At 46.8% G+C, this 24,059-nt stretch overlaps 3 protein-coding genes across 10 annotated transcripts; 1 reads left to right on the plus strand and 2 right to left on the minus strand.

Annotated features, from left to right (window-relative positions):
- Positions 1-1,372: 1,372 nt before the first annotated feature.
- Positions 1,373-5,158, minus strand: LOC120698778 (uncharacterized protein At4g37920-like). The gene is made up of 6 exons (XM_039982514.1): positions 4,918-5,158; positions 3,335-3,741; positions 3,073-3,244; positions 2,364-2,608; positions 2,037-2,224; positions 1,373-1,956 (listed from the first exon to the last, which is right to left on the minus strand). The coding sequence occupies exons 1-6, from the start codon at positions 5,078-5,080 to the stop codon at positions 1,797-1,799; spliced, it is 1,335 nt and encodes a 444-aa protein (XP_039838448.1). The 5' UTR covers positions 5,081-5,158; the 3' UTR covers positions 1,373-1,796.
- Positions 5,159-9,331: 4,173 nt separating this feature from the next.
- On the plus strand, positions 9,332-12,458 carry LOC120698789. 4 transcript variants are annotated; one of them, XM_039982532.1, is made up of 6 exons: positions 9,332-9,732; positions 9,844-10,014; positions 10,094-10,190; positions 10,310-10,905; positions 11,398-11,514; positions 11,699-12,458. In XM_039982532.1, exons 2-5 carry the CDS (start codon positions 9,886-9,888, stop codon positions 11,494-11,496), a joined length of 921 nt encoding a protein of 306 aa, XP_039838466.1. In that variant the 5' UTR covers positions 9,332-9,732; positions 9,844-9,885; the 3' UTR covers positions 11,497-11,514; positions 11,699-12,458. The 4 variants fall into 4 exon arrangements, with proteins under 4 accessions (XP_039838466.1, XP_039838458.1, XP_039838480.1 ...); XM_039982546.1 differs by having other exon boundaries at positions 9,340-9,732; positions 10,282-10,905; XM_039982524.1 differs by having other exon boundaries at positions 9,333-10,014.
- Positions 11,780-14,389, minus strand: LOC120698807 (serine carboxypeptidase-like 26). 5 transcript variants are annotated; one of them, XR_005685029.1, is made up of 7 exons: positions 13,939-14,389; positions 13,737-13,831; positions 13,466-13,558; positions 12,559-12,875; positions 12,379-12,450; positions 12,236-12,288; positions 11,780-12,130 (listed from the first exon to the last, which is right to left on the minus strand). XR_005685029.1 is itself a non-coding variant. In XM_039982549.1 (7 exons), the coding sequence occupies exons 3-7, from the start codon at positions 13,469-13,471 to the stop codon at positions 11,907-11,909; spliced, it is 642 nt and encodes a 213-aa protein (XP_039838483.1). In that variant the 5' UTR covers positions 13,472-13,558; positions 13,737-13,831; positions 13,939-14,389; the 3' UTR covers positions 11,780-11,906. The 5 variants fall into 5 exon arrangements, 3 of the variants coding, with proteins under 3 accessions (XP_039838483.1, XP_039838491.1, XP_039838500.1); XM_039982549.1 differs by having other exon boundaries at positions 12,409-12,450; XM_039982557.1 differs by lacking the exon at positions 13,737-13,831 and having other exon boundaries at positions 12,409-12,450; positions 13,886-14,389.
- Positions 14,390-24,059: the final 9,670 nt, after the last annotated feature.

Raw genomic sequence — 24,059 nt, forward strand, 5'->3', positions numbered from 1 at the left:
TAGTAGCGTATGCTTTTCTCGTGTGGATAAATCCTTTTAACTTTTTAACAGCTGAAGGTGCTCTCGTTCTCCTCCATCACAAAGTAAACGATTGAGCAGTAGCAGGCCTTCCTTGATAAGATCCAACACCGGCGAGTATTTGGTGCAAGCGTGCTGCAGAGCTTCAGACATGTTTGGAATCTAGAAACTTGGTAGAAATGTGATTCAATTACAGTTCCTGCAAGATTCCAAATGGCATATGAACTTGCATCTATTGCTAGTTGTAAAACTCATTTTGAATCACTCTATCCTTATATCTTCTTGCAGAAATCTATTGAACTTAAGATCTAGTGGTCAAATGATGTGAGCATGTCAACTGCAAGAGCAGTAAAACCAAAGTTAAAAGAAAAAAGTCCGATTCACATTCTCAAACTATCGCAAAAGTCCGATTTTTTAACCTTCAATTACAAAACTAGACAATATAGACCATCAACTATCGAAACCGGGTAAATTTGACCGTTCGGGTGATTTTGAAAGTAGTTTGCAATTTTCTAAAAAAATAAAAAATCTAATTAGATCTAAAAGAATCAAAACTAATTCATTTTAAATCATAAAAATATGAAACTAGTACCAAAATTTTGCTAAAAATGTAACCAATCTATTATTGCTGCATTTGAATCTTAGTTATTAAAAAATAAAAGGTATAACTACAAGCAAACAAATATTATGAATATAAAAAAATTGTATTTGAATAGCTGACAATTTTTAGGAAACCTTTAAAACCCATTTCATAATTTTTTGACTTAAATGAATTATTTATGATTTTTTAGTTTAAAGTTGAATATTTTTAATTCTCACAAAATGAAAAACCACATTCAAAACCACCCAAGGGGCTAAATTTGCCTGGTTTGAATAGTTGAATGGCCTATGTTATCCGGTTTCAGTTGAAGATTGAGAATCAAAATTTTAAGATAGTTTAAAGGGCGTAAAACTGACTTTTTCCAAATAACAAAGTCTGTGGTTGCTTTGGATTTTCCTGTGGAATCAACATATTCTTGGTTAAATTCTTTGCAATCAATTACTGATTACTGATTATACAATCAATTTAATATGCTCATATATATTGAGCATAACGCACGTGGTGGCTGGACGGCTGGACCGGCCGTTAATGCAGTGTATGATGTTTTTACTCCATCGAAGCTCTTTGTCCTGCGGCTGCACGCAGCGCAAACAATATTTTTATGAGAATACCACAGAATCTTAAGAGACAAAAACACATCTATTGATAAGTTGTAGTTAGATACACCCACTTCATAATCTCGCTGACTATACCATAAGGGTATTCAAGCTATAAACATCAGCATCAACCAGGCAACATCATCCAGCTCAAACATGTCCAGAAACCTCTCCCATGGTGAATTAATTAGTTTTAAATGGTGCCAGTCAGCAACATCAGTACAATTACTGAGATCATCGACCAAGGATATTTGGGCACATACATATGACTTCTGACTTTATTCTACTAATCAGGCAAGTTACAACACTGTTAGTGTATATGACACGTAGATACTCCCCTAATATCTAAGTGAAAGCTACATTGGTACATCACATGCTACAATCACCTTTTCATGTAATGAGTTACAACAATCTGAATTTCCTTTCATCTATGAGGTGTCCGCAGTGGCGAAGAGTTACACTGAAATGACACCGGTAGTTTTACAGGACAAGGGTGCAATCCGTGCCATATCCTGTGATCACTGTGCAAGACTTGGGCAACCAGTAGAAACCTCCAAACCCAAATTTCTGATGATCAAAACTTAAAGGTATTTGTCCTTGATTAGCTTCACTATCTCTTCAACTCTCTTGATGATTTTAGGGTTCATCAAGTCTCTTGCTTGTCCAAGGAGAGTGCCTTCTCTGCTGTTATAATATGCATCTACTATAGCTCTTGCCCAAGTGTGCAAAGCTTCTGGACTCCTGCAATATGCCAGGCAACAGACGTGAAGACAACAAATGAACAGTCACAAAATATTCGCTGAAGCACCAATTATACTAACGTGTATAATGTATCGACATTGTCCCCTAGAAGTTCAGGACCAGGAGTGAAAGCATCATTCAGTGCACTCAACCGCTCTTCTGGATCCTCTATCATTATAAGATGCTTCAGTATTCTGATATCCTTTGGCATTTGTCTCTGGAGATTAGCCACAGCAGTCATGTATAAATGAAACATTATATCCTTTGCCTGTGAAATGTTTGGTAGATCAGAGAAATGATCAAAGATGAATTTGGAGCACTAGAGCACAGTTATGAAAGAGAATAATATTGAAAAAAGTACAGCTACTCAAGGGCATACATGTTTGCTGAGTACTATAATCATTTACCTCAGATTTTGTGATGTCAGTGCCCTTTGCAGCTGACCAAGCTTTTGAAAGCATCAACACTAATGCAGAGTCCAGTTCCTTCTTCTCAGCCAAGTCATCAATCTTTCTGCAAGCAGCATCCACTGAAGGTGAATTAAGTATATCTTTTAACTTCAATTCTGCAGCATTCAGAGCCTCAAGACTCCCAGTGGTATCATCATGAGCTTGTAGAGCATCTACACAATCATTTCCAAGCTTTGCCAACTCTACATGCATAGCAAAACATGATTCAGTACAATCCAATTGATCTAACAAAACAAATGAAAATCTTTATCTTCAGATAAGGGATCAGCGCTTGTACTGTCCACATGTGTCTACAAACAAAGATGAGATTGAAAGCTCACAGAAAATAAAAGTTCTGAGAAATCATTCAATAAGTCAGAGAAAAAAGATGGGCTTCATTATGACAGCGCACAGTAAACATATTCTACATATGAAACTGTTCAGGGTGTTGATTGTACAACAGATACAACTCTATTAGAATAAGCACACTGGTAAATTGTCAAGATGATATGCTTCTCTATTTCATCATATATGGTACATTTGAAAAGTAGGGATGGAAAAACAATAAAAAGGGCTCATATAATAAAGTGCAATATAAAGGAAGATACAAGGAAATAACATAAAAAGTTTCGCTAACATAATAGTCAAGTTCTCATGTACGCCTCACCAGTTTGCTTTTCAGGTTCATCATGATAAGACTCCGCAACATAGTAAAGGTGGTTAAAAAATTCCACTGTGAAATCTTTCCGCCGCTTAGCAACAATAGCACCAATTTTATCAGATGGTGTGGATTTTACTACTTCAAGAAGTTCATTATGCCTCTGTACATCTTCATCAATCTGATAAATATGAGCAAACTATATTAATATCAATTATAAGAATTTTAAATTAAATAATCGGGTGAAGTACAATTATTTATAAGAAGTTACCTCTTTCAATTTTCTACCAAGCCTTAGAAGCTTATGCTTCATCTCAGGGTTTGACTCTGCATCTGCTCTTTCCTGGCAGCGTTTAAAGAAATGTGGCCTTATGTTGTCCCATTCCCTGCTAAATGCCAGTAATTTTCTCCAATCCGTTGGTGTGGGTTTATCAACCATAAATACACCAATTAACTTATCACATATTTTAATCATTTTGTTGTTGTCTCTAGAGTTTTGGTTCATCTTAACAACCCTTTGCGATTGATTATCTTCATGAGATGAAGAACCCATAGAACTATTTGGATATCCACTGCTTGATGGTGAGCTTTCTATATAATCATCAGAAACTGCTGCCACATCGCCAATGGCTGTGATTGATGAGCATCGTGGCTTGGGAAGACCAAGAAACAGATGACCTGTGATCAAGGAAAGAAAAGTATGATATTGAACTGAGGATAGAAACTTTTCAAGAACAGATAAAAGCGCAAGAGCCCAAGACTACTAGATACACCCAAATACATATTGTTGCAGTACCAAGAGACTTGTGGATGCCTACAAGGCTTGCATCTGAAAAAACTAGTAGGAACTGCTCTTCCAAACATGATAAAGAAGCTGACATGGTATTCAAATAAAAAGAAAGAAGCTAACAGGGGTCAAAAGCAAGGAGTCTGATACAAAGATCACAGAAAGTAGTTCTGAAATGCTAAAACTACTAAAAACTTGATTAGCTGAGCAAATTAATTGTCACCAAACACACAACATGGCTACAGGTCAAAATAAGAATCTGTACAAATACCTCTGAGGAAGTTTGAACATATTCTATACCTTTGGACAAACGGAGCATTTGCACACACAAGTAAGCCAAAGCAGAGCGAGAAGGTGAAGGACAATAGATCCTAACTTTCAGTTTATTGGCAGGAAAATGCTCGAATCAGGACCTTACAAAATAAGCAACATGCACACGTTTTTTGTAAGGTGCCATGGGAAAATGCTCAAATCAGGACCTTACAAAGAAGGCACATGTATGCTGTAGATGCCCACAGCAGGCAGTTCAACATCTGAACAGTTACGATCTTGAAACCCATTTGAGTGTGCTCTCAATCAGCACACCACAGAATTCAGTTCTCATGACAAGTAGCAGGCCTCGCGTTGGCTTTCCCTTTTTCCTTTTTTATCCCAGCCCTGCTGGGATTGTACTAAACATCTGGTATTTCTGTTCGTGGTAATTGAAATGGGGTAAAGCCTCGATTTGAAAAAAAAATGACAAGTAGCAGGCTTACTAAAGCCTATCCATTATATCATCAGCACTAGACTGTAACAACGAGCTTCCATAATCTCTCACAAGAAGTACAGAACACATATTAAGGATCAACTTGGTCATGTAAAATTACTGATTTCGAGCAACCAATCTACAGAGTTACAATTCTTTTGGTCCAAGCCACTTTGACCTCAGCAAAATTGCAATTTTTCTCTAGCCCACCCCCGCCCCCAAAATACAAGAACCACCCTTTTTGTTTCTGATTCGTCAGTCATTTCTACCCTAGCATCCCATTTCAGAACCGAAAGAGGGTCGGTCTCTGTGGAGTCCTCACCTGTGGGCGCAGCCGCGGCGGCGCCACGGAGGCGGAGGCGGCGGCTGCCGAAGGTGAGGGTTCTGGCGCGGGCGCCAGGGGAGCTGAGGAGAGGGAGGCCCAGGCCGGCTGGCGACGGCGCCTGGCATGGGGAGGAGGCGGAGGTGGTGGCGGGCATCGCCATGGCGAATCCCCGGGTGAGGGAGGCTCGAGGGCGGTGGTTTCGTCTGTTTGCTAGGGTTTAGGGAAAGAGTGGCTGCGTGGCGCTTGCTCGACGGGAGGCCGGCGGCCACGGAGGGTCTCGGCGTGGCGCGTGCGTGGTCGACGAGTCGACTGCGCCTCGTTGACTGAGCGGAGATAGGGTTTTGCTAGATGGGCTGGGTTGGGCCGACTGCGATGCGTGTGAATGGGCCAACAAAAAAAAATTGCTACCGTCAAACCTACCAATCCCGCTTTTCTAAGAATTAAAATTCTGAAATATAAGCCACCTGTTTGGAAAATTATATGTCTGAATAAGCTAGGTATTTGGTAATTCTAATTATTTTGAGTTGATTTTCTGACTTAAATGGTAAAATATCTGATGGTATCTCAATTTTTTAACGGAATACGAGCAGAATTCAATAATTCTTATACCTAGTCCTTGTGGCAGTTACATGAGGTTCATTTATGCTTGAAAAAAGTGTAGATTGCCTCTTGTACTCTTAGAGTGGTGTAGATTACCCCCTGAGCTCTTAAATGGTGCAATTTTAACCTTAAACTCTCTAAATCATGGAGATTAACCCCGCTAGTCTTAAAAAATGGTTTAATGCTAATTAATCTTCCCTCGTAATCTCCATTCATGGTACTTTCCCTGTCCGGATCACAACGGAATGAAGCACTCGTTGATTTCTTTCTATTCTAACTAACCGTCCATGCCCCTCTCTCTCGGAAAATCCAATCGCGCCATCGCGCGCTAGTTATATTGCCAACAATCGATCCTGGGAGAGAACTTAATCAATTTGAATATGCGTGACAGCCATGGCCCATGATGGCCTCCATTCCGCTCTCCAGCCACTCTCGTGATACCCCCGACGTATGCCGTTGTTCTCTCTTTTTATTTTTTACTTTTCACATTACGTTGTGCAAGTGCTACTATTTCCTTTCCTTTCTAGATTTTTTTCCTTTTTACATTCTATTATGTATTGAAGTTCTCTTGACAATTATTTTATAAAAAATATACTAAAAATATACTATGAATTTGTACTAAAAAATTGTATGATAAACTTGTGTGTAAAAGATTGTACGAGGAATCTTCCCAATAAAGATAATAACGTCACACAAGTTGTGCTAAAAAGTTATCCTTCATAATTATTTTAGAAAAAATTATGCACTAAAATTATATATATCGTAAAAGTTATGCTAAAAATATTTTTCAAAAAGTTGTTAAGAAAAAATTATACGTAAAAGTTATACGCATCGTAAAAGTTATGATGCAAATTTATGTCTCAGAAGATCTATGTAAAAAGTTATACATAAAATTTATACTTAGAAGTTATAAGTTTCCAAAAAAGAAAATTATGAAGACATACAGACCCGCTGTCGGAAAGCGTTTGCCAGAAACCCTTCTAGCGCGCGCTCTGATTAGCAAATCCTCTCTCTCTCTCAACTATACGGACCCTAGTTCTTGGATTTAAGCAGACAATCAGAGCTCATCTACAAGTAAGTTTGTGTGGTGAACCAATTGTAAAATGTGGGTTGTGGTTCACGGTAGCAAGCAGAATTCTCCTAATAGTTCAAAGAGCAACAAAAGGGCATCAACTTCTAACAACAATTTAGGAGGATCAGGATGCCTAAATATGCAACCTGCAAAACCGATAACGAAAAGGAGCTGCCACAACTGTGTACGGAACCGGATGATTAGATTCTATTTTTTTCTTGTATTACATAGACGCTCATTCCATCCAGTGTGTGTGATGCTGAAACTTTAGGCTCATTCATATTTTTTTTTCTTGAAAGGATCATTGGAGTAATTTTTATTGCTTCGCATTTGAGGTTTATTACTAACGGACAATTTGTGTTATGCGCACTAAACTGGTCTTTAAGGCTAGCAGGGGTTAATCCCAATTTTACACGCGACCGCTAGCAAGAGTTCTAGCACTCATTTCGCTACCAGCCTGGCGGCCTCCACGTGCGTAGGTCCTACACGAGCTGCTTTTAACTCTCATTCCCCCTTCTCTGCTGTAGATGCTAATCCCATCGTATTTTCTTTCATCATTATCCTTCACATCCTATGGGAGGGGGACGGCCTGGGCATGGCGATAGGTGCTGGGCGACCTCAAGGATTCACACCGCCGCAACACCCGTTGCACGGAGGCCTGCAAGCTGCAGATTTTGGCCTTTTTGGGCGCAGTAGCTCGGCGGAGCGGCGAACCAAGTGAGAAGGCAGGAGCCCGGCGAGCTCGTGGAGGTGGAGTGTTCATTTTCTTTCCTTTTCTTTTATTTTTTCTTACAAAAAATTATTGCAACAGATACATAACTTTGTTGTTGGAGAAGTTACGCATACAACCTTTTTTTCTATATAAGTTTTGCCTTTTTTTGCACAAGTTAGATACATATCTTTTATATAATTTTGTTTGCTTTTTTTGCATAAGTTATATAAATATTACTTCTCTCTCAGAATTATCATTTTGCACAACTTTTTTCCCTTCGGATTTGTTTGTGACAAAGTTTTGTGGAAATGTTGATTATATAATTTTTCCCATAAAAGTTATATGCATAAATTTAGCATATAAACATATTTTCATATTTTTAGCTACATAAGTTTGTTGTATAAATATTTTGCTTCTTTTAATATAAAGCTGTTTTGATTTTTTGTGTATATTCCTTTTGTTTTGTATAATTTTATGCATACAATTTATGTATATAATTATATATAACGGTGGGATTGAGGGAAAAGACGAAAGAGAATGGGGAGGCAGGGACCACCACTTGAGCGCGTGCGGGAGACTCTCACGGGGCGTGGTGCATGCCTTTCAGTCACGCATGCACGGCACGAAGAAAGTCTCACGCCGGAGACCGCAGAAGACCTGTTAAAGGGAATGGGGGGCTGGCCGGGGCAGACTTGTTTCCAGAAAAGGAAAAAAATGTGATGTCGGAAGTCGATTGTTGAAAACTCTTCTAGCGCGCTCGCGTATTAGCAACGTCCGTTAATTTCCACGGTTCCAAGAGTTTAAGGTTAAATGTACAGTGTTTAAGAGTTCAGGGGGCCATTTGCACCTCTATAAGAATAAAGGGGGTAATCTACACTTTTTCCTTTATGCTTGCAGACGTGAAAAATCCATCCATCGATTTCATTCATCAAAATTCAAAAAAAAATTCCAAACTTTTTGTGTGGTGCAAATCAGTCACTCTTGGCCTTCCAATTCTAATGATAGTAACTGCTACTATCGTCTTATGCAGCCCCGTCCATGGCCACGGCCGAGCTGGGCGACTGCCCAGGGCCCCCAAACTGAGGGGCCACAAGTAGTTGGACCAATGCGCTTCCAAATAGTTGGGTCAAGGCGCAGCTCGGCAGTTGGGCACTCTACTTTGATGAACGAATCATCATCAACGAAATAGAATATGAATCGTCATCCGATCTCTGATGAACGAATCATCATAAGCGAAATAGAATAAGAATCGTCATCAGATCGCTGTCGCTGCTAGCTAAGGCTGGGCTGGCCTGCATCCATCAGTCGCGACGGAAACCGCAGTGACCGCGGGGAGGACCGGCCAACAGGGCAACAACAGTGCCTGGCGCCCTGCGGCCCTAGGACACCACGCTCCACTCCCCGGCAGGTTTGGTGTTTTCATTTTTCAATCTCTTCTTTTCTTTGTTGATTAGTTATGAAGTGTGATTTAAATTTAATTTACTTTTATTTATTATTATTAAAAATAAGAGTTGTATAATTGTATGAAAAAATATATTAGTTATATTTAACATATTATTCTTCTATATTTTAGGACCCCATTTTGCATTTCATCGTGGGGCCTCGCATTGCTGGAGACGGCCCTGGTCTTATGCTTCAGGGGGTGTTTAGAAACAGGGACTTCAAAAAAGTCCCAGGGACTTTTTAGTATTTAGAAGTATTAAATAAATATTAATTATAAAACTAACTGCAGAACCCTGGGGCTAAACTGCGAGACGAATCTAATGATGTATCTTAATCTATGATTAGCGAATGGTTACTGTAGCATCACTGTAGCCAATCATCGATTAATTAGGCTCATTAGATTCGTCTCGCGAAAAAGCACTCAGCTGTCAAAAAACATTTATAAACAGATTTTATTTAATAATATAAAATAGTAAGATTCCTTTTGATGTGATAGGGACTTTTGGAAAAAGTCCTGGAGCCAAACAGGCCCAGTTTCCTTGAGATAACAAACTAAAAAGGTACACTGAAGAACCGAAGAAAGAAGATGGCACTGAAGTATGGAGCCGAGCCGGCAAGAAAGAAGATGACAATGAACTAGGCTCGTACAGATACAGAGGCGTCGATGGGCTCGTACAGAGGCCGTCCACAGCTTTGTTTACATGCCGCCGCTCCGCAGCCTCCGCGCTCGCCGCCGCTCGCAGTCGTCGTCGCCGCCGCGCCTCCGCACGTTCGCTGCCGCACCACTGCCACTTGCGCCCGCAGCTTCCGCGCTCGGCCTCCGCACTCGCCGCTCGCCGCTCGCGGAGGGATGGGGAGGATAGGTACGGCGGCACCAGGGAGAGGGGCGCGGGGTCGGGCGGACGGGGAGAGACCGGGGCAAGCGAGGAAATCGATCCTCGATTCTCAGATACGCGGTCCCGAGCCCGCGTCGGAGCAAATCGATGTATTTTCGATTTCCACATAAGTAGCTTCTCAAATAAGCGAGAAATAAGATGTTTGGGTGAGATTCTCGTTTATTTTCATCGATAAGCGGATCATAAGCGGAAACAAACAGGTCTAGACGGCGGCGGCGGCGGCGGCGGCGACTTTCGAGTTCATGTTCCTCCGGGCTCTTGGTTCCCTCCTCATCCGGAGGTCATCTCTGCGCGGGATCCGCTGCGCTCAGGCGCCGGCGCAGATCCTAGGGTCGGCGTCGGGAAGGCCACCACGTTCTCTCCATATCCTGGTGAATCACCGTATCTCCCTAATCTCCAGATCGAAAATTTCTTCACTCGCACCGGCTCATGTTTCTCCTCCCTATACAGAGAGATCTCGACGCTGGCGTTGGGACTATTGGTGCATTAGCCGCCGGTGGGTTGGCTGCGTTGGTCGGAATTCTCTACTTCCAGGAAGATGAATCTGGTATGAGTTGATCCGCCTTTAGATTCCTATAGTTGTTCGATCCATTCCTTGCATTGTGACTAGTCATGAAACACCACATACCTGTTCCTAGCTCGAGAGGTGACCGACAGGAAGGGGAGCTCGAGAGGTGACCGACAGGAAGGGGGACATCATCCTTGATGAAACAATCAGGGCAACGTTCATGGACAGAGACGGCAACTTCGCCTGGCTCGAGTACATTGATTACATCAACTTCCGAAGAAGACATCCTGAAGTAACTGATCCAGAGGTCTTGGATAAGATGCTTAAAAGAAGATATACTGCGTCTGATGAGGATGAAGCTGTGAAGCAGGATAAACTGAAGATCCAGAAGCATGAGGGTGTGAACATCGACGATGAAGTGATGAAGGCGAGATTTGAGGACTGGATGAAGGAGTATGACAAGGCCTACCCAAGTGAGGAAGATAAGGCTAGGAGGTGCAAAGTATTTAAGGAGAATGCCATGGCAGCCAACAAGGCTAATGGATCATTCACAAATGGTGCCCATCTTGCACCTAATAATCTTGGGGACTGGACTAAGGGAGAGCTGTATCGTCTGCGCAGTCGTCAGGGCGACTTTCCCTCCGAGTCCTACTTTCGTAGGATGAGCAAGATGTATGCTGAGGGGAGGGTAGACGGCGTTCCAGGAATTGTAGATGCTCATGATGAGTTGGAGTGCACTGAGGCTGTGAAGCAGGTACATATCCTTAATTACCCCAAGCGTCGTTATTCCTTAAATAGAAATGTGCACAATCATTTTTTTTTCTATGGCATGTTTAGGGTGCTGGCAATTAGATTTAGATCTCGTCATTCCTTGTTTCTGATTTAGATTGGTGAAGTAGCTTATTCATTTTCGATTATTGATAGTTACTGAATTGGACATCCATGATGCGGATATTTGTCCCGAATCCCGATTGTTTAGCCATCGCACAGCGATATCTAAGTAGGAACCGCAACATAGGAGCACTGATCAGTAATGCCCTTTCCTGATCTCTTTTAGTCCTGCTGATAACCATTAACATGAACAAGAATGCTCTTTTCTTTATTCTAGCGTTCCAATTATGCGTAGGCAAAAGAGTCATTCAATTTCCAATTAGTGTTTACTTTCTGTATTTGCCATTTATTCTCTTAGCAATTTGTCGCTAGCTGTCTCCCTTATTCACTCAGCTACAATTTTGGGTGATATCAGAGGTTCAGGGAACTAACCGCAAGGAAGGCTGAGCAAGATGCAAGGAAGGCCGAGCAAGATGCAAGGGAGGCTGAACTAACCACAAGGAAGTCCCAATGAGTGCCCCAGAGAGAGAAGGTATGTTAAAGCCCTGGTTGATCATATCCTTTATTTTCTAGGCTGAACCCCCCACCTCACTTGAGATTGCACTAATATTGTTGCTGCTAGTATAAATTTGTGCAACTGATCTTTTTTAAATTTTGTTTGATTCGACTGGGATCATCTGGATACTAAAATTGTATATTTCCATCTCCAATTTTAGGTAATGGACACTGTCAGGCAAAGCGTACGAGCCGTATCAGCAGAAGATGATCTCATGGGCAGTGTGTCGTGATCGCTCAAGTCAATGAAATACCCACTGATTTATACTGCTAGTCGATCTAATGAATACAACACAAACTTGTATAAAAAAGTCAGGAGTGAACTGCATTTTGGAACGGAGGGAGCGGAAGAAAAATCCGCTAAAGAGTTCAACTTCTACTAGGTTTCAGGTCAAAAATCATTGCAACCATTCCCCCAAAACCTTGCACTATCCAATTGAACCATCCATCACCAGTGATCAGAAGCTGCTCAGCGCGAAGGAATGTGTTGATCAGCGTCAGCCCTTCGGCGGCTTGTTGAGGGGCACCAGGTGTCCTGCGCCCCTGACCGTCACCATGCTCGTGCCATGGTACTCCACGAACCTCCCGGCAACCTGCATTCCATGATTTGCTCCTTATTTTAGGCTTTTCGGCTATCACTGACTGCAGAAGTGCAGATACATTCAGTGCACAAGAAGTTCTGTTAGTTCTGTTCATACCTTTTGTCGAGGTACCAGGATTGCCACTGGGTCTTGATCGGCAGGTCGAGTGCCTGCTTCCAAACAGTACCGATGGATTTTAAGCATGTACATAAGCACTTGCTATAAGATTGCAGACTTTCAGAGCCCAAAAGGAATCGCACATTCACACATGTAAAGCCAAACTTTGAGACCTTTTTTGAAGAGCTTGGAGTATATTGGTAGGACTGAAAATACTGAGAAATTGTAGGAATTCAGAATAGGGTCACTGCATAACAAACGAGCTCATGCTATTTTTTGCATGAAAGAATCCTGAAGACCTGAACAGCTTTAAGGGTACCTACCTGCTGACATGCCATTTCCCTGGAGGCAACCAACTGACATTTTTCGTGAAATGCTCTCTGCATTTCCTGCTTGTTGAAGTAGTCCTCGGCATAGGACGAGTAGCATGGGTCATAGCCAGAGAACATTCGTATCCTTCTCCTGAACTGCTCCTGGCACTAGTCTTAGGGCTGTACCGGCAAATCCAAAGGCCCTGTGCGAAACTATGAACTGGGGGCCTAGTGCCCAGCAAAGTCCGGAAGGCAAAAGTGCAGACATCGCGACTCGCGTCGTGCCTGGCGAGTGGTGATGGTGGAAGCGGAAATGATCGCGCCGCGGTCTGCCGATTGGATCGAAACACAACGATCGAGCGTCATATTTCCTCTTCTGTGACATATTTGGGGAACTAGAAAACAACGTATTCAAGTTCGGTATCTTTTTGGTCAAATTCGTTCATCATAAAATCTAATTGAAATGCTTACAATGAAACCCTTGAGGTTGATATGTGATTTGCCCCCCCGCCCCCCCCCCCCCCCCCCCCCACACACACACACACTCTCGAACAATGATGGGCTGTCATAATCGCCAACCCAGTGGAAAGCCAATCTGTCAACCCACTCTAGAAAGTAGCCTGTGATTTTTGAGTGGAAGTTCCGGTTTCGAATAAGATGGCGACACTATATTGTCAGCCATACCTGGCATATTGAGAAATCCAAGCAAGAATAGAAGGTTGGCAAAAGTCTGAGTTGTTGCCTTCCATTTGGAATGTGGTAACGGAGGCATATAAAGCTACATGCTTGGCACCAGATTTTCTGTTCTGGGTTCGTTCTAGCACACCGTCTACATTTCTCAACAGAAGCCCAAAATTCAGAGTCTGCCCAAAAGTGCAACAAGGCTGAAAACCTTCCATTGCTTCTAGTAAAAAAGTACCTGCATAGCTCTCTCCAGAGATGTAGGACTCTCTGTCCTTGTACTCCGGAAATCGCTCAAGCCAGTTCACTAGGAAGCTATAAGCATCTTCAGCTAAAAAACAAAAGAGAAAAGGATTACAAAAAAAAAACTAATTTGTTATTTAGCAACCACATAACAACTGAAACTCAATAGCACCGAGAAATTTAATCTTTAGAAGAAATGGGGGGTTTTTAGGGGCATTTTTCGAAGTAATAGAGGGTCAGGCAAAACGTCTTTTTGATCAATTTACCTACAAAGTCACCATTAAGACTGTCAAGGTCAGAGGATGTGTTAGTGTAGGAGAAACCAACCCCGACAGGAGACTCCAAGAATAGCAGGTTACCTCTGAAAAGCCCCAAAAAAAAACTTAGCATTGCGCTTCAAACAAATGTGACTAACCTTGAGCATGAAAAGAGCAAGAAATTCAGGAAGCACGCATGCAACCAGACAACCTTTGTTCCAGGCATATTCACTGAACTTCAGCTCTGCTCCTTGTCTAACAACTCTAAGAGGCCCCAGCTCAGAAGCAGCTCCATAGCCAACCGAGGAGCAACCGGGTCCTAAATTGGTAATACAAAATTAAAAGTTTTGACAACAAAAGCGTGAAAATTATCAAGAACAGAAGTGCTACCATGAGACAAAGGAAATCCATGCATCACTGTGTGACAGAAAATTATTATTATTAAATGCAAATGATCACAAATACCAAGGACATGAATCGACACAGAAGTGAAAAAGAAGAACAAATGTAGTAGCAACCACTTTGGCAGGCCATCACTGCTCAACAACTAAAGAAGGTAAGAACAGATTGTAACATCAGTACACTCAAGAGTCTCAAGGAGTATCACTAGTTTCCAATGGAAGTGAAAACTTGGATTTTTAACTGCTAATGGTAGTGCAAGCAACTCCAACGCCACGGGCAATATCGCCAAGTGGGCAGCAGAATTAGCTGAGTTCCAGTTGGACTTCCAACCTCGCCATGCAGTCAAGAGCCAGATCCTGGCTGATTTTATAGCGGAGTGGACTCCTTCCCCAAGCAATTCTGGGGGTCCGGACTTCAGCGCCGGACTCCCGGAGCCGGAAATCAGGACACCAGTCTTCACCGAGCCCCACTGGACACTCTTCTTCGACGGGTCCGCCCGCGAGAAGTGGGCCGGAGATGGTGTGGTCCTCATCGACCCAAACGGAGATCAGCTGAAGTACATGGTGCACCTTGAGTTCAAGGCCACCAACAACTTGGCGGAGTACGAAGCCCTGATCTTTGGCCTGACACAAGCCCTGTCTCTCGGGGTCCGGCAGCTTCTGGTGAAGGGGGACTCACAGCTAATCATCAAGCAGGTCCGAGGGGATTGCAGCTGCAACAATCCCCAACTCGCGGCATACCTCATTCACGTGAGGAAGCTCGAGAAGGACTTCGACGCCTTGGAACTGCAACATGTTCCCCGCGAACTCAACTCAGCAGCAGATGATCTCTCCGCGAGAGCATCTACCTGGGCATCCGTGCCCGAGGACGTCTTCGAAAGACGGTTGCTGAGACCTACCGCCCAACTTGTCGAACTGGGTGAAGGGAATCAAGCTAGCACCTCAAAGCTAGCGGTCCCGGTGGCATACCACCTGTGGTGCCCACTCTGGGTTGTGAGCTCTGCCGAGGATCCTGGAGACCTCGTGGAGCCACCCCCACCTGCTCAGGGAGCTTCCGATGCATGGATCTCCGAGATCCGGGACTACCTGAAAGACAACATCCTTCCTGATGACGATGTGTCCGCTGAGCGCATAGTACGATTGGCTAAACGCTACGCGGTGGTAGAAGGGGATCTCTACCGCCATGGCACCAATGGTATCCTCATGCGGTGCATTTCCCAAGAAGAGGGCCGCGAGTTGCTCGCGGAGATCCATGGAGGCGAGTGTGGAAGTCATTCCTCATCACGCACGCTTGTTGGCAAGGCCTTTCGGCATGGCTTCTACTGGCCGACAGCACTCCAGGATGCGGCTGAGCTGGTAAAGCCCTGCGAAGCATGCCAGTTCCATGCAAAGCAAATACACACACCGGCTCAAGCTCTGCAAATGATTCCGCCCTCATGACCATTTGCCGTGTGGGGTGTGGATATCCTGGGGCCTTTCCCCCGGGCCGTCGGTGGGTACAGGTTCCTCTACGTCGCCATCGACAAGTTCACGAAGTGACCAGAGGTTACCCCTGTGGTGAATATCACTAAAAAGTCAGCAGTCGCATTCCTCAAGTCCATTGTGTGCAGATTTGGCGTCCCAAACCGCATCATTGCGGACAACGAGACCCAATTCAAAAGCAGACTCTTCCAGGAGTACTGCGAGGACATCGGCATCCAGCTATGCTTTTGCGTCCGTGGCACATCCCCGCAGCAATGGACAGGTTGAGAGGGCGAACGCAGAGATCCTCAGGGGACTCAAGACCCGCACCTACAACTGCTTGAAGAAACATGGTGCCAAATGGGTTGATGAGCTTCCGTGCGTACTATGGGGCAACCAGACGACACCCAACCGAGCCACCGGGGAGACTCCATTCTTCCTGGTCTACGGGGCTGAAGCATGCCTTTCCCCAAAAATTCACCTAGGCTCACAAAGGGTCCAGGCTTTTGACGAATCCATGCAGGAGCAGCTGCGGCGTGACGACGTGGACTTCGTTGACGAACGAAGGTGGCGAGTAGCAATCCGAAATGCACACTACAACCAGGCGCTCCGGCGCTATCATCAACGGTTCGTGCACAGTAGGGAGCTCCGGGCTGGCGACCTCGTCCTCAGACGGATTCTGAACCGAGCGGGGCTCCACAAACTCTCCCCCAGCTGGGAGGGGCCCTTCAAGGTTACAGAGGTATGTCGGCCCGGATGCGTTCGCCTTGCCACAGAAGATGGAGTGCGGCTGCCCAACCCATGGAACATAGAGCATCTGCGTAAGTTTTACACCTAGGCAGAGCAGGGAAATAAACTTTTCCTTTGTAATAAGATAGAGTTAGCGTGCAGCCCGGAGCGGTTGTGGCCCGCCCTCGTAAACCCGATCTCTGGCATCCATCGCACCGTCGGCTAACGTGCGGCCCAGAGCGGTAGAGGTCCGACCTCGTAAACCCGGCCTCTGGCATCCATCGCGCAAGCCATGTACATCAAGTTGCAAAGGAAAGATTTACTCCCGGTTCTGTCTTTATGTCAAAATTTAATTTTGCATTCTGATTCTCGAGACTTTACTTTTCTAACCCCCGCGCGGACTTCCACTCTGTCGCTACAACTAAGATCTGTATTGAGTTGCTGGACTGCTGTACAGACCCGGACCCTCTTGCTGCTGGAGAGGGGTCCGGGCCGCTAGGGACCTTCTCTGGAGAGGGGGTGCTTGTTTTCTGGGGTGGTATGGAGTCCTGTGTAGCCGCTTAGCCGGTTCCGTACCCAAAGCCTACATGCTCCACCGCCCGGTAACAAGTGCTCCAGTACCAGGAGCCGGGTAATTAGGGGCTCAAACCTCGTTCTAGCTCAAGAGTTGGCTTCCTAAGTCCTACATGGCATGTCCAGCTCCATATCTCAAAGGATCGAGTACGACAGAATGACCTCACCCACTGCTAGGAAGGGTCTGGAGCATCAGAGTCAGGTCCGGAGAAGTCGTGTTGTTTCCTAGAGTGGTCCGGAGCCCTATGTAGCGCCTTAGCCAGGTTCCGCACCCTAAGCCTACACACCCTACTACTCTGTAACATGCACTGAACTGCCTGGACCTGTGCCTCTGGAGCTCTGGACCTCGTACTGGCCTGGGGGGCGGTCCAGAATAGGTCCCGCGTACCTGGTACTAAGCTGTGACTTTGAAGTGGTACACAGGTTAAGCCTTCGCTGGTGGTAGTTAGCCTCAAACCAATGAGCCTACCTACCAGGGGGTCCCGGCAATCGCTTTAAGGTTTCATGCAGATCGAGGTCCAGTCTCGGTGGTAGACAGACTCAAAGCAACTGAGTCTATCTCCCAGGGGGCCCGGAGCATTCGCTTTGACCCAGACATCACGGATCGATTCTGCATGCGTCAAACAGCTAAGTTGCAGTATCATTACTACCATATAAGCGGGTTTGATTCTCCTCTCTGTAGCTCTTTCGACTACACAGGAAACAAGACGCTTGCTTGGCTTGCAAACTATGCTACACCTATGCCCAAGGATGCTTGCCCAACCTCATATGGGGGTCCGGAGTGTCTTCTACGGCTCGAGTGGCAGATAGGTCCAAACAACTGCACCTACCTGCCAGGGGGCCAGGGCGCCGGGGGACTGCATACCGCAACCAGAGTAATTGACAAGCAGCTAAGTTGAAATTTTTCTCCATTTAGAATTTCAACTGTTACAGTACAATGTTTTGTTACATAACTCAAAACAACAAAGCAAAGGTACAATGAGCAGCTTAGGAGTCTGCTGGTTCCCGCTTGAAGTAGGCGGCAACAAAGTCGACGACCACCCGCACGCTGTCCCGAGCGGCGGCCTCCGTCTCCGCCACAGGACCATCACGCACGGGGGCTAGCGAGATGGCCGGGTCGTGGCTCCGGAGGCATGTCAGGATGTGCTCCGCCACCATCCGGATCAGCTCGCGGCCCTTGACCTCAAGCTGGCCAGCAAGGACCGGCTCCAGACGCTGGAGCCTATCCGAAGCGGAGCTCAGCACTGGAAGGGCGTCAGCAATCGAAGCTGGCGCCTCTGCCACTTGGATTGGGCTCATTCCAAATGGTACCAGCGCTAAGCTCGCTTCGCCCGCCCAGTCGACGATCCGCTGGGCCCCCGCGCTCTGCTCCTCCTGCAATTTCCGGACCACCTCCTGGACCGCCCCCTGGACCCGGCTGTCCAGAGCTGCCTTGGCTGCCTCCACCTCGCGGAGCCTCTCCTCGAGCTCTGCCTTCCTCTTCTCCGCCGACTCCTTTCACTTCTTGAGGGAGTCGCGCTGGCGCTCGAGCTGCTTCTCCATGCTGGCGGTGAGGGATTCCCACCTGTCAAGGGACTTTCTATCGTCCTCCAGCTCCGACTCGGCAATAGCCAGCTTGCTGGTCCTCTCCTCCAGCTGCTTCTGCCATCCGGCCAGGGTCCCAGAAAGCTCGTCCAGCTCCTGCTTGCGGACCTCGAGACCCTGGCTGCGGGTCTCAAGCTCGGACCGCTGGGTAGCGAGCCGAGTCTCGAGATCGGACCGCTGAGCCGCAAAGCTGACCACCTCCAGGGCAAAGGTCTCCTCCCGCCGCGCTAGGGTTTTCTCCCGGCTTGATATTGCGAACTCTCGGTCGAACACATTCCGAAGGTTAACTCGGTAGGCCTCTTGGTCGGCCTTGAGTTTGGACCGAGCTTCCGCAGCATGGGAGGCTTCAGCCTTCGTGTGCGCCTCCAGGCACTGGCGTTCGCTCTCCAGGGCAGTCCACTCCTCCCGGAAGGCCGCCTCGGCGGAGGAGGTTGCCTCCATTATCGACCGCCAAACCTGGACCAACACCTGGGGGAGGGGAGTCGCTTCCTCCTCCGGGGGTTGGAGCTGGAGGAGCTGCCTACCAAAGACCACCTCCACCTCCTCTGCCGCAGGATTGGAGCTGGAGGTAGGGACTTCTGGCGCAGGAATCGGGACCTCGGTTGCCGTTGTGCTTGCCACCGCAGCACTTGTCGCCGTCGCGCTCGCCGCCACCGAATCCGGTGTCGGCGCGATTGTCGCCGTAGCTGGGGTCTTGAGGGCCACCGCGTCGGGTGCGGATGCACCCACCGCCACCGCGTCAGACATGGCCGCATCCGGCACTGGTGCGTCCGCCGCAGCCACATCCGGTGCGGCTGCGCCCGACCCCGGCGCCTCCGCCACTGCCACAATGGGTGCGGCTGTGCCCGACACCGGCGCCTCCGCTGCCGCCACATCGGGTGTGGCTGCGCCCGGCACCGGCGCCCCAGCTGCCACCGCGTCGGGCGCAGCGGCGCCTAAAGTCGGCGCACCAGCCGCCGTAGTGTCGGGCACCACCGGGCTTGCGGAAGCCGCCGCATCTGCGCTCGCTGCACGCACCATCGTCACCGAGGCCACTGACGCCTGGGCCCCCGCTGACGGGCCAGCGGCGGCGGAAGAACTGCTTGGGCGTGGAGCCCTGGCAACAAAGAGAAGGAGCCTTCAGCACAAAGCGGAGCACCAAGAAAAATGGGTGTGGCCAGAATAACACTAACCCTGAGGCGATGGGTCTCCAGCGTCCGCGGAGGCCCGACGACTGCTTCTGCTGCTGCCGCTGCTCCTGTGGTTGCTCCTGCTGCTGCTGCTGATGTTGTTGCTCCTGTGGCTGCCGCTACTGCTGTTGCTGCCCGGGGGAGGCGTCTCTCAGCGGTGATGGTGGCGGCGCGTCCACCCCGGAGGTCCCGCGATGGCTGGGGGCCCGGGAGCTGCCCTGGCCCGCGTCCTCGGCGGACCTCTGGCGCTTCGCGGCGGGCTCCCCAACTCGGGTCCCGTCACCCCGCTGCAACCTGCGTCGGCCCGCATCTCCTGACGACGCACCGGAGCTACCAGCCATGGCCTGCTTGCCCTTCGCGGTGGGGCCGGACTCCGCGATGCTCGACACGGCTTGATCCCCGGACGCACCAGGGATCCGAATCCCATGGTTCGGGTCGCCTCCGGTCTGGCGTTCGGCCAGCCCGCCGTCGTCGAGAGTTGGCAGTGTGGCCAGCACCGCGGACCTCAGGCGTGAGTCCTCGCAGAGGGGGACAACACCCTGGGGAAGGATCAGGTTCTCCGGGATGAAGGCGTCCCCCATCACCGCCCGCACCAGGACCTCCAAGGCTTCCTGGGTCAGGTCACTCACCTCTCCGCGGTGGGTCCTTCTGCAGTCGTTGAGGCCAGTGAAGCTCCAAGAAGGGCGAGGCTGCTGCTTCAGGGGGGCGATCCGGCGCTTCAGGAAATCTCCGAGCACGTGCAGCGAGGTGAGACCGCTCTCCGCCAGCGACCTGATCTTGCTCAGCACGGAGCACGGAGTCGAACTCAGGCTGCAGGGACGGCTTGGCCCTCCAGGATGCTCGGTCGGTGGCGGGTCCCTCGGTCGGCAAGGCGAGGCGCTCGTTGGCTTCGGCGCGCGTGGAGCTTGACGAGCTCGCTCAGGCGCTGCGCGCACGTCAGGGAGCGCGTGGTGGCACCCACAGCACTGCGCCATGAGATGGCGGCGGCGCTGGCCCCATGCAGCGGCGCCCACGCATATGAGGAGTGCTAGCGGCGGCGGTGCGTCAGGGCCAGTAAGGAGCGGCGACTGGGCATGAGCTGCCTGTGGAGAGTAAAGGGTGTGAGACTGGATTTGGTTTTTTAGACCGAGCTCACCCTATTTATACAGCACTAAATCAGTTTGAACCGTCGGATTGAAATGAACGGTCCAGATCTATTCGCATTAGGGTTTGCGGGTGGCTGGGCCGGACTGGGCCGGCTATGCGCATTTGGGCCGCGCGCGAAGGGGAGTTCATGGGCCAAATTGAGTTTGTGGACTGTTTTATGAATTTTAGCCTAGTTTGACGTTTAAAGCCTTTCCTTTACTGTTTAATGTTTTAAGCTTATTCTTTACTGTTTTAAGCTTATTTAATTGTTGTTTATGTTTAAAGGCTTTATTTAATTTCTGTTGCACTTATTAATTACCAGCATTATGTTTGTTTATTTTCCATGAGTTATGTAAATGCTTTTAATTATGTTTTAATTGCATTTATTCACTAAAAAATATGTTTATATACCATGAGCAATTATGACGCACTCTATTTAAATGGAACCATCAGGAAGTTTATTTAGAGCACATGTAATTAATTCTGACCATCATTGTTTTAATTACGAGTTTTTAATGATAAATACCATCGTAGGGTTAATTTCATACTTTTATGAGCATCTTAATTGTGAATTTAATGAAGTTATTGTTCTCATGATTTTCAGTGAACACTGTGACGGGCTACCTGAAGTCCATTGAGTCCCTGAATGGCACCAACTACCCCAGCTGATATAATGATGTTCAGGTGGCCATTGCTGTGTGCGAGTATGATCTCGCCTTACGTGAGGATAAGCCAGCAGCGTCCACTGATCCCAATGGTGATCAGACTGCCATTGAGAAGTGGGAGAGATGTAAAAGGTTGGCAACCATGATCATTAAGCAAACGATCACACCTGCCATATGTGGTGCCATTCCTGATAAGGACCAGGATGGTAATGATCTGACAGCCAAGGAATATCTCGTTAAGGTGGAAGAGAATTTCAAGAGCTCGTCCAAGACTTATGCTAGCACTCTCATTATGAAGATGCTGACTTCACAGTATGATGTTAAAGTGGAATCAGGGAGCACATTATGAGCATGTGTGACATGGCCAATAAGCTGATGACACTGGATATGGCTATCTCTGATGGTTTTCTGGTGCACTTCATTATAACTCATAATGCGACTTGGAGCATGGCTGAGCTCATTAGCTACTGCGTTGAGGAAGAAGAAAGGCAGAAAGCTGAAAGGATGAAGGATGCTGTCAACATGGTCAGCGAGCGCTTTGGGCGTGTTAGCGTCAGCAACACTCCCAAGCATCAGGCTGAGTCTGGCAGCAGCAGGCAGCATAAGAAGAAGTTTAAGGGCCATAAAGGCAAGGCTATGCAGCATAAGAAGACTTCTGAGAAGAGGTTGTGCAAGTTCTGCAAGTCACCCAACCATGAGCAGAAAGATTGCCATGGTTTTAAGGACTGGCTGAAGAGCAAAGGTGCAACTATTGATTATGTATCTTTCATTGATGAATCATTCTTAGTAAATTTTTCTCCTAATACTTGGTGGATTGACTCAGGTGCCACTGTGCACATTTCCAATTCATTACAAGTATTCAGTTCGATCTGAACTATAAGAGAGGGGGAGCGAAGCCTAAGAGTGGCTGATGGCAATGAGGTCAAGGTTGAAGGCTTTGGGAGCTTCATCTTGGAGCTACCGGGCAGCTTCAACCTTCATTTAAATGATGTTCTTTATGTTCCCAGTTTGAAGAGAAACCTTATTTCTATTTCATGTTTAGATAAATCGGGACATATTTGTGAGTTTGGCAACTCTAAGTGCAACATTAAGCTTCATAATATAAGTGTTGGCCTTGGTCATTTGCAAGGCGATCTTTATTTGCTCTCTCTTGATGATTATTCTGTGATGAATGTGAATGATGTAATGCATAAGCGCAAGCGTGATGATGAGACTTCTTCGAAATTGTGGCATTGTCGTTTAGGCCACATTTCAAGGGGGAGAATTGAGCGTCTCATTAGAGAAGAGATACTCCATTCATTAGATCTCTCTGAATTAGATCAACAATGTGTTTATTGTATTAAGGGGAAGTTTATTGTATTAAGGGGAAATTCACTAAGATGATTAAGAAAGGAGCTACTCGGAGTTCAGACCTTTTAGAAATAATCCATACTGATATTTGTGGCCCGTTTCCAGTAAAGTCTATTGATGGTTTTGACTCATTCATTACTTTCACAGAAGATTTCTTCTCGTTATGGCTATATTTACCCCATTCGTGATCGATCCGAGTCATTAGATAAATTTAAAATATTCAAGGCTGAAGTGGAAAATCAACATAATGTCACTATTAAATTAGTGAGATCAGATGGAGGTGGTGAATATTATGGGAGACATGCTCCATTCGGCCAAGTAACTGGAACATTCGCTAAGTATCTTGAGGAGACTGGTATAAAGGCCCAGTACAGTATGCCGGGCGAACCACAGCAAAACGGAGTAGCTGAGCATTACAATCGTACACTTATGGACATGGTACGTAGTATGCTTAGTTATTCTACCTTGCCTATGGAACTGTGGATGGAAGCGCTAAAGACAGCTGCACACAAACTTAATCGGGTTCCTTCCAAATCCGTTCCTAAGATGCCTTATGAATTGTGGTTTGGGAAGAAACCGGCGCTTAATTATTTACGTGTGTGGGGCTGACCAACCGAAGCTAAGTTATTTAATCCACAGCAAAAGAAATTAGATGATAAGACGGTGAGCTGCTATTTCATCGGATACCCTGATAAGTCTAAGGGATACTGATTCTACTGTCCTGATCGCTTCACTAAGTTTGTTGAGACCAGACAGGCTGTATTCCTAGAGGACTCAGGAATCAGTGGGAGCTTTCCGAGGAGGGAAACTAATCTTGAAGAAATACGGGCTGAGCTTTCCATCCCGATTATTCAGGAAACAATAACACCTCAGTTAGTGCCGCTGTTTTGTTCCTTCCATTCAGAGTACACCATCTGTTCAGATTACGCCTCCTGTTCAGAGTACTAGCGCCGCTCCGCCAGTGGTAATAGCTCATGATGCTGTGAGCGAACCACAAGCCAAGCAAGTGGCGCCTAATGCTGAAGTTGAAAACCCTGTTGAGGTGCCTCAGGCCGCACCTCAACCAGAACCTCAGCCTGTTCAGCCCTTAAGAAGATCACAACGGGCTAGGAAACAGACAACTTTCCCTGATTATGAGACATACTTAAGTGAAGATATGTATGAGGTTGGGAAAGTTGATGATCCTAACTCGTTCAGGGAGGCAGTATCATGTGAGAATTCTGCCAAATGGGTTGAGATCATGGAAGAAGAACTTAAGTCCATGAGTTCTAATGA

Source organism: Panicum virgatum, chromosome 1K (genome assembly GCF_016808335.1).
Source record: "Panicum virgatum strain AP13 chromosome 1K, P.virgatum_v5, whole genome shotgun sequence".
Lineage (NCBI taxonomy): Eukaryota > Viridiplantae > Streptophyta > Magnoliopsida > Poales > Poaceae > Panicum > Panicum virgatum.